The sequence below is a fragment of the Mirounga leonina genome, unplaced genomic scaffold (assembly GCF_011800145.1).
Source record: "Mirounga leonina isolate KUSES-001 unplaced genomic scaffold, KU_Mleo_1.0 Mir_224, whole genome shotgun sequence".
NCBI lineage: Eukaryota > Metazoa > Chordata > Mammalia > Carnivora > Phocidae > Mirounga > Mirounga leonina.
Genome location: NW_023270615.1, coordinates 7,178,245 through 7,188,674, shown reverse-complemented (window position 1 = coordinate 7,188,674; position 10,430 = coordinate 7,178,245). Strand labels below are relative to the sequence as shown.

Below are 10,430 nucleotides of genomic sequence, written 5' to 3'. Positions count from 1 at the left end.
GTAAAATTTGTGTATCCTGTGGTAGACTATATTTTATGAAAGTGGTCTTAACCATATCTTGGGTCTTATTTTGTTCCAGAAGTTTAGTTCTTCTCCACCAAATGAAGGAGTCTATGTACTTTCTCCAAGAACCTGGGTGGGTCTTTGTGACTGCCTCAGTTAATAGAGTAAGGTGAAGTGCCACATGACTTCGAAAATAAGTATTAACGGGTGGTACAGCTTCTGTCTAGCTTTCTCTCTTGGGACTCTGAGCCGCATATAAAAAATCAGGCTACCCTGAACCTGCCATGTTAGACCAGGTGGAAATATCACTTAAAGATGGAGATTCTGGAGGGATTAAAGAGTACACTTATCATGATGAAAATAAAGAAATAAAATAAAATTTAAAGAAGTAAATTAAAAAAAACAGATTATGGATGAGCCCCACGTGTCCTAGCCCCCAGCTGTTTAGGTCTTCCCAGCCTAGGTGCTAAACTTGTAAATGGATTGTTCCAGTCCCAGCTACTATCTGTGTTTCCATGAGAAACCCCAAGCAAGAATTGCTTAGTGGAGCTGTCAGCCCCAGAACCATGAGAGATAATAATAAAATGACCATTGTTTTTTTTTTTTTTTAAAGATTTATTATTTATTTGAGAGAGAGAGTGCATGTGTGTGCAAGTTGGAGGAGGGGCAGAGGGAGAGAGAGAAACTCCAAGCAGACTCTGCACTGAGCGCAGAGCCTGACAAGCGGCTCGATCTCAGGACCCTGAGATCATGACCTGAGCCAAAATCAAGATTTCGACACTTAACTGACTATGCCACCCAGGTGCCCCCAAATGACCACTGTTTTAAGCTATGAAGTTTTTCAGTGATTTGTTACATAGCAACAGATAATACAAATAGACCTTTTCCAGAATACTCTTTCCAAATGCTTACAATAGAATATATAGGACTACAAAGGAATATTGAAGTATTAAAAACCCAAATGATAATACATGTGCTTCTTTATCAGTGTATTAGATAAGATCTAGTGCTGGATATAATGACTACTGTAATTTTATTTTATTTTATTTTATTTTTATTTTTTAAAAAGATTTTATTTATTTGACAGAGAGGGAGACAGCAAGAGAGGGAACACAAGATGGGGGAGTGGGAGAGGGAGAAGCAGCCTCCCGCGGAGCAGGGAGCCCGATGCGGGGCTCAATCCCAGGATCCTGGGATCATGACCTGAGCCGAAGGCAGACGCTTAATGACTGAGCCACCCAGGCGCCCATGACTACTGTAATTTTAAAGGGTTGATGAGCATAAATGATATCTGGAGATAATCTGCACAACAAAAATTTTTGTCTGTATAGCAAAAATATGATATAAAATATTTATTTTTTTGATAACAAAGTCACAGGTACTTCTAATACTATCATGACATGCTGGTTTTATTAGTTATAGAAGGAAATGCTAAATTTCAGTTACAGATGAGTGAAAAGAAAGGAATAAAGGTACAACTTTTTTCCCATCCAAGTTCATGGATTGCTTTCCTCCATCCCCACACCTGATTGGGAACCATCGGAAGTGGGTACTTGTACGAATATCAGGAATGGAATATTACTCTGCCATCAAAAAGGATGAAATCTTGCCATTTGCAGTGATGTAGATGGAGCTAGAATATATTATGCTAAGTGAAATAAGTCAATCAGAGAAAGACAAATACCATATGATCTTACTCATATGTGGAACTTAAGAAAGGAAACAGATGAACGTATGGGAAGGGGGAAACAGACCATAAGAGACTTTTTAAAAAGATATATATATTTAAAGATTTTATTTATTTATTTTAGAGAAGTGGGGAGGAGCAGAGGGAGAGGGAAAGAGAGTCTTAAGCAGTTTTAGTGCTAAGGCGGAGCCTGATGTGGGGCTCAATCTTACGACCCTGAGATCAGGACCTGAGCTGAAACCCAGAGTCAGAAGCTTAACCGACTGAGCCACCCAGGCACCCCATCATAAGAGACTCTTAACAATAGAGAACAAACTAAGGGTAGATGGAGAGAGGTGGGTGGGGGGTGGGCTAGATGGGTGATGGGCATTAAAGAGGGCACTTGTGATGAGCACTGGGTGTTGTTTGTAAGTGATGAATCACTGAACTGTACTCCTGAAAACCAATATTGCACTGTATGTTAACTACCTAAAATTTAAATTAAAAAAAAAGAAGAAAAAGGAAAAACAAAAAGATAGTATCACCTGGCCCCATGCCCAGCCTAGACTACCTGAGGGCAGGTCTTGAGAACTTGCATTGTAACAAGCTGCCCTGAGTGATCCAATGGCTCTGAAAGTTTGAGAACCCCGGGTCTGAGCCTCACCCTCACCAAAGGTCCACGTAAGTTCCACCTTCTCCGTGTGGCCTCTTCTGACCACCGAAGCCGCACCCTGCTCCAGACATTACTGTTTTTAGCATTGCTACTTATCCTGCTCTGCTTTCTTGATGCCAACTTTCAGGGCAGAGAGAAAGAAAGAAGAGGAGAAGGTAGCGAGCATCTGTTATGTATCAGACACTCTGCAAGATCCAGTGCAGTAGATGCTATTGACCTATTTTATAAATAAGGAAGTTGAAGCTCAGAAAGTTGGGTAACTGTTTCAGAGTCATGTAGTTAGTAAATAGTAGAACTAAACTTACAGCCTTGGTGGTTTTCTTTCTTTTTTTTTTAGCTTCAGAGCCTCTGCTCTTCTCAGGACAGAGACCTTATTCAACTTAGCCTCAGGGTTGACGCTTAGCCACTTTTCATTTGCTAAGTCCTAATAGATGTTCCTTTTCTGCAATAACCAGAACTTACCCTTGAGCCTTTACAGATCTCTTTCTCATTTCCTGCTGAACCACATTCAATGAATGTCTTTCTAAAAGGTCTGCCCTGATCTCTTCTCTTTTCTCATGCTTATACTTACCTTATTTATTTATTTATTTTTTAAAGATTTTATTTATTTATTTGACAGAGAGAGAGCACAAGCAAGGAGAGCGGCAGGCAGAGGGAGAGGGAGAAGCAGGCCTCCCGTGGAGCAGGGAGCCCGATGTGGGGCTCGATCCCAGGACGCCGGGATCATGACCTGAGCCCCAGGCAGTCGCTTAACCAACTGAGCCACCCAGGAGCTCCATACTTACCTTATTTTTTGACCTAGATGCTGGATGCACGAATCTATCTCCAGCCCATATTTCCCTCTTGACCTTCAATCCCGTATGCTCCAATGCCTAGTGCCATTTTTCATAGATAAATTCAACCGAAATTCAACAAGCTGGACTCTTTCTTGGCTTTACTTCCCACTATCTTTTTCTACAAACCACCTCAGATTCCGTGGAAGGGCTCTTTTAACATCTCTTCCAGCCTCTACTAAGTGGAGTTCTCCAATGCAGAAACTAAAACATTCTTTCTCTTCTCTTCTACCTCTAAATTTTGCAGGGCCCCAGGGCTCAGTCCTATACTCATCCTTAGGTGGTCTCATTCATGTCAAAGATATTTAATAGCATTTTTTTTTTTTTTGCTGATGAATCCCAAATTCCTCTCTCTCTGCAGCAAGACCTCTCCCTTGAGCTTCAGACTTACATATTTGACTGCATATTAGCAGTCTCCATCACGGTGTCTAATCATTATCTCAAGCTTAATATATCCAGAGGAGAACACTGAGGTCCCGGCTGCCTGTAAATGCTCACCTTCCAATGTTGTAGATGACTTACCCTCTATCCCTTTCAGATCTCTGCTTGGAGATGCCTAAAATAGAGCACACACCCATCACCTTAACCCCTCTAACTTTATTCCCACGGTATTTGCTTGACATTAGGTTATTAGATATTAGGTTATTTATTGCCTGTTCCACTACAACGTAAGATCCACTATAAGGTAAGATCTCCAAGAACAGGAACTTGTTCACTGCTGTATCTCTGGAACCTGGAAGAGTTCCTGCACTTAGTAAGTGCAAGAAATATATTTTTTTAAGATTTTATTTATTTATTTGACAGAGAGATGCAGCCAGAGAGGGAACACAAGCAGGGGGAGTGGGAGAGGGAGAAGCAGGCTTCCTACCGAGCAGGGAGCCCGATGCGAAGCTCGATACCAGGACCCTGGGATCATGACCTGAGCCGAAGGCAGATGCTTAATGACTGAGCCACCCAGATGCTCAAGAAATATTTTTTATTCTTAGATACCCACTGCCACTCTCCTATTATAGGCCCACCATCATCTCTCACCTGGCTTGCTGCAAAAACCTAAATGCTCTCCTAGCCTCTAGTTCCAGTTATTTTCTAAACTGAAGCCACTATGACTTTCCTAAAACGAAAAACTGTTCATCCACTGCCCTTAAGCTTTTCAGGGGAGGTTCTGTGTTAGTCAGGACCCTGAATCTCAAGCAGCAGAAACCTCCAACCTCCCAGCTCTTCTGGTTGAGTTCCTCTCTTTCAGATTTTGGCTTAGTCATACTTCCCTTGAGAGTCTTTTGTGACCATCATTGGGGTAGGTACCTTCCTTTTGAACTCCACATATCATCCTGCAATTATTAATATTGCAGACCTACTGTATTATGTTACAAATGCCAGTTTTTGTAATTTTTTCCCTCCCACTGGAAGTAACTGCATGAACATCTAAATTATTCGCTATTGTATCTTCATCACTGCCATTGTACCTGACACGCAAGAATTGCTCGATAAATATCAAGTTAACGAGTCCTCTGTGTTTCACATTTCTACTGTCATTGACTGCTACTTCTTTCTGTCTTCCCCCTCCATAATCAGAGCTGTAACTCTACCTGGCCGCCATGCCCCAGGGCTCTGAAATTTACAGTGTGCCAACTTTTAAAATGATTGTGCAACTGATTCAACAGGACATGCACACAGTATCACTACAATTAACACCTAGTTAACAAGAGTAATAGTTAAAATAGGAAGCTACCAGACGGTAAGTATTATCAATAACACCCATATATGAGCCAAGACATGAATTACAAAGTTAATTTGAGGGCATATTTTGTGCTTGCCCTGGCACCAACATTGCTCGTTACGGCTCTGCCTGGAAGTGCCATTCTATACAATACTTTCTGGTGGCAGGATCTATTAACTTTATTCACTGTATGTGGGCATGAGAAGGTAGAAAATATACGCCCGCCCCAAAGTTATGGGAAGGATAGATTATGGACCTACCTTCCTATATCTGTCCTGTTAATTGGGAGTGTTAGGATTTGAGGTTCAGCCAAATACTTACTAGCATTACTCCCTAGCAGTGATCTGCAAAGATCCATGAGATACACAAGATGGGAGATACGTGTCCACCAGCAGGTACAACCACCTCTAGTGCTTTCACTGGTAGGACTTGCAGAAACATGGGTCAGTGCCTGGGACAGAGAATGTATACTCTTCTGGACAGTCAGTCAGTGCTGCAATAGCCCGAGATCTCCCCAAGGATGTGGTGTATATCTCAGCCTGCTGTTTTAGCCAGAAAAGTATTAGCACGCAAAGTCCTTTACTGCAGAAAATTAAAACAAGAGAAGGTATTTTCTTTCTGCCTGTTTACATAGCTTGCGACATTCAGGACTCCAGACTTCTCCATCATTATCTAAATTTTTCTTTCTGTCCAAAGTCTTTAGTCAGACTCAGAGTCGCTTATGAAACTCAGAGGTCAGTCGTCAACCCTCCTGTTCCTTCGATTTCTTTGCTCTTGTGCTTCTTTCATAGACCCCCGAGTCTCATGTCTTAGAGACATGAAGCTTGCCAAGGAGTCAGTTACACCATCACGCCGACTCGGCTTCTTGCCTCCCCCTGCAGTTCTCCCAGAGACTGGCATTTGTGATAGAGTGAAGATCCATGGTATGTCACACCACAGGTTCCCCATCTGCCACCGATGAGCTATGGAGGCTCAGACTCCTCTTCGGTACATGGGGGAGATAGCAATGGTGGCCATCTCATTTACCGGATGTTCTCTCTGGAGCTTCCAAAAACCCTGTAACTGAGTATCAGCACGAAAAACGTCCCATCCCTCCTCTGCTAATGGAATCATTTGTCTCTTCCCTGACATATCGTCCATATGCCCCCAGTTTATTGACTGCAAAGACTTTTCTTTTTTTTTTAATTTTTTAATTTTTTTAAAGATTTTATTTATTTATTTGAGACAGAGAGAATGAGAGACAGAGAGCATGAGAGGGAGGAGGGTCAGAGGGAGGAACAGACTCCCTGCCGAGCAGGGAGCCCGATGCGGGACTCGATCCAGGGACTCCAGGATCATGACCTGAGCCGAAGGCAGTCGCTTAACCAACTGAGCCACCCAGGCGCCCCAAGACTTTTCTTTTAAATGGATTAAGGGGCATTAACCACTGAAGCTTCTATTATAGTCGTGGGGGTGGGGGGGAAATGTTATTAACGAGGAAACTAACCTGGTGTTCAGAGGATCAAGGGAGGTCCTCAGATCCACTGGCCCTTCGTTGTGATCTTATAAACTGGTAAGAGGGGTAGGCAAGAATGAACTTGTTAGCTGAAGAAATCTTGAATGGATAGGCGCTTGAGTGGGCGGTGCAGACTGAAAAGATGTGATTGCATGTCTATAGGCCATCTGTGTATTTCAAGGGAAATCATGGCTGAGAAATTGTTAGAATGAAAGGAAGATAATAGGACACTGAAATGTCTCTCTTGAAATCAGATTCATGTAAACCAAGTGTTGGGTGTGTTGACCTTGAAGGGAGGGGAAACGCCCACCATACCTCGCATAATCAAGTGTATTTGTTTCCGATGACTGCTATAACAAATCGTGTTAAAAGAAAGCAACTGTGGGACGCCTGGGTGCCTCAGTCGGTTAAGCGTCTGCCTTCAGCTCAGGTCATGACCCCGGGGTCCTGGGATCAAGCCCCGTGTGGAGCCTACGTGTAGTGCCCGCCCCCCATCCAGCTCCCTGCTCCCTCTCCCTCTACCCCTTCTCCCCCCCCGGTGCTTGCTCTCTCTCTAAAATAAATAAAATCTTTAAAAAAAAGCAAATGTTTTGTAACTACGTGTAGTAATGGATGTTAACTAAACTTATGGTGGTGACCATTTTGTAATGCATACAAATATCAAATAATTATGTTCCACACCTGAAACTAATATGGGATATGTCAGTTATATCTAATTATTCTTAAATTTATCTTACAATTATGGGTGTTAGAGGTCTAAAATATGTCTGCAGGCCTTCGTTCCTTCTGGAAACTCTAGGGGAGAATCTGTTTTCTTGCCTTTTTCAGTTTCTAGAGGTTGTCCACTTTCCTTGGCTTGTGACCCCTTTCCTCTGTCTTCAAAGCCAGCATGTAGCATCTTCAGATCCCTCTCGGATCTTCCTGCTTCCCTCTCTTAAAAAGACGCTTGTGATTACATTGCGCCTACCTAGATAAATCCGGGAAAGGCTCCTAACCTCAAAATCTTGAAGCACTTCTGCAACATCCCTTCTGCCACGTAAAGTAACGTACTCACAGCTTCCAGGGAGTAGAATGTAGACATCTTTGGGGAGAGGCATTATTCAGCATACCACATCAAGGATGTGAAAATTGTTTTTGTTCTGTGACTTTGGGGTCCAGTTGGCATGCAGGTAGTAAACTGCTTCAGTGATGGTCACTGCTTGTTGTGACTTGGATTTCTCCTTTAATTTTCCTGGATTACATAGAGCTAGGCAAGCATTGATCATATAACCAGGGTCTATCTTCTAGATATTCAGCACCAATTCTTATTTTTATTTTATTTTTTAAAAATATTTTATTAATTTATTTGAGAGAGAGAGAATGAGAGAGAGAGAGAGCACAGGGGGAGGGGGTGTCAGAGGGAGAAGCAGACTCCCCGCTGAGCAGGAAGCTGATGTGGCACTCGATCCTGGGACTCCAGGATCATGACCTGAACTGAAGGCAGTCGCTTAACCAACTGAGCCACCCAGGTGCCCTGACACCAATTCTTATTTTTATTTTTATTTTTTAAAGATTTTATTTATTTATTTGACAGAGACAGAGACAGCGAGAGCAGGAACACAAGCAGGGGAAGTGGGAGAGGGAGAAGCAGGACCCCGCCAAGCAGGGAGCCCGATGCGGGACTCGATCCCAGGACTCTGGGATCATGACCTGAGCCGAAGGCAGTCGCTTAACCAACTGAGCCACCCAGGCGCCCACCAATTCTTATTTTTAGTCTAACAACAGCAAAGAGGTGTTCAATGTCAAGCCAGAAAATATTAGGACTTGAAGGGATCTGAGAGATTATGTGACCAATCCTCTTCATTTTATATGTAAGGAGAATGAGGTGTGGAGACACCAAGTTGACTTGCCAAGGTCAACAGCAGCACCCACTTCCTTATTCTCTGGTCATTAGATCACTGGGATTTCAAATTAAGTTTGGGAAGCCTATAGACTTAGTCACTGATTGTCTGATCTTGTCATGTTTCCTCGTGATATTGGGTAAATAATGTATGTTTAAAAAACAGGAGAATTGAAAGTATCTCCATGAAATTCATTGATCTGTTCAGCAATGTGGCTAATGCATAAAGTGACAGAATAGTGGCAAATAGATTTAAATCTTAGGATGAAGAAACTTTCTCCTTAGTAAGTTCATAAATATGGTCTAAGAAATATAGCTGAGGGGCGCCTGGGTGGCTCAGTTGGTTAAGCAACTGCCTTTGGCTCAGGTCATGATCCTGGAGTCCCGGGATCGGGTCCCGCATCAGGCTCCCTGCTCAGCCGGGAGTCTGCTTCTTCCCATGACCTTCCCACCTCTCATGTGCTCTCTTTCTCATTCTCTCTCTCTCAAATACATAAATAAAATCTTAAAAAAAAAAAAAGAAATATAGCTGAAATGAGTGTGGAGGGAAATGTTTTGTTTCCTTGGGCTTTTTTTTTTTTTTTCTTTAAGTGCTTGTTTTTCTTCAAAGTTTATAGAAAAAAACCATTTATTGAGGGCCCACTGTATATGAGATGTTGTTTTAGGTGCTGAGAAAAAGACAATAAAGGAAGATTTTGTTGAGATTTATTATTTACCGTTTGGATTTCTCAAACTCCTGAAAACACAGAGAAAAACAACTTTAAAATTTGAAACACAATAATCTGGCAGTTGCATAAGGAGGACACTGAATGAGAATAATTGAACATGCAGGTCAAAGTACACTCAGAACCCTCTAAAATTCCTTGTGGATGCAAACCTGTTCCCCTGCTTAAAGTGAATTGTTTCATCTGCCAAAGTTAGGTGAGCCAAAGCACTTAGGTATGATTAAGGTATGGAAATCCAGAATTTGGACAAATCCTAATGCAGATGGGAGACAGAAGTGCCAACCCTCGCACTTGCCTGAGCTCTTTGCCTTTTAGGTTCCAAGTTCCTTTTTTTTTAAGATTTTATTTATTTATTTATTTGACAGAGAGAGACACAGCGAGAGAGGGAACACAAGCAGGGGGAGTGGGAGAGGGAGAAGCAGGCTTCCCGCTGAGCAGGGAGCCCGAGGCGGGGCTCGATCCCAGGACCCCGGGATCATGACCTGAGCCAAAGGCAGACGCTTAACGACTGAGCCACCCAGGCGCCCCCATAGTTCTCACAGGCCTGGTTTGCTTATTTGTGGCTTAGTTTTCCTATGGTATTTGTTAAATCACTTTCTCCTATGCTATAAATTGCCCCCCAAAGAGCAAGGCAGTTTGCTTTGGAAACCAAACGAACACTTTCATGTCTCCTAGCATCTTATGATACAATTCATTTGTAACCGTATTTTGGAATGTGGAAATCTTTAAGAAAACTAGTAACCTAGAGACGATGCATAATTTGACTCAGGGAATTACATTTTTACTTCTTGGTAGCTTTGAGATCACCAGAAGGGGAATTAAGCAGAAAGAGGAGAGGAGAGACATGGTGTTGAAAAGGATGTTTCTGGGAGGAGTTTGGGGTGGTAGGGAAGAAGTGAGGCCCCTTGAAAACCAGAGTTGGTTTCAGACTACAACTTGCATGACCTGCAAAGATCTGAGGTGTTTGCAGAGGGCCCCTTAGTGGCAGCCTGTTGTCTTGTGATGACCAGGTCAGACTTGGAGATTGTTGGCCCGTCAGGCAACTTGGAAATGGGCCGCTGGCTCAGAAATTGCACAGGGTGCGATGGCAGCAGTAAGTAACACACATTCCAGAAGACGTTGTCTTTTTCTTGAAGCAGTCATCGTGGGTCTCTGTGCAGCCCAAAATGGAATACCACTGAATTCCACCTGAAGGAAACAAAAGAGGTAGGGGTTGGGTACCTGGCTGGCTCAGTCAATAGAGCATGTGACTCTCTCTCGGGGTCGTGAGTTCAAGCCCCACACCAGGCATAGACCTTAGTCAAAAAAAATGAAGAAGAAGAAGAAGGAGGAGGAGGAGGAGGAGGAGGAGGAGAGAAGGAGAGAAGGAGAAGGAGAAGGAGAGAAGGAGAGAAGGAGAAGGAGAAGGAGAGAAGGAGAAGGAGAGAAGGAGAAGGAGA

At 43.0% G+C, this 10,430-nt stretch overlaps 1 protein-coding gene across 1 annotated transcript in view; it reads right to left on the bottom strand.

The window, feature by feature from the left end:
* Positions 1-10,054: 10,054 nt before the first annotated feature.
* The window catches only part of CUNH9orf57 (chromosome unknown C9orf57 homolog), a 6,251-nt gene continuing 5,875 nt past the window's right edge, over positions 10,055-10,430 (bottom strand). Inside the window, exon 3 of the mRNA XM_035028967.1 lies at positions 10,055-10,179. Within this exon, the coding sequence (XP_034884858.1) occupies positions 10,055-10,179 (125 nt within the window). The remainder of the gene's footprint in view (positions 10,180-10,430) is intronic.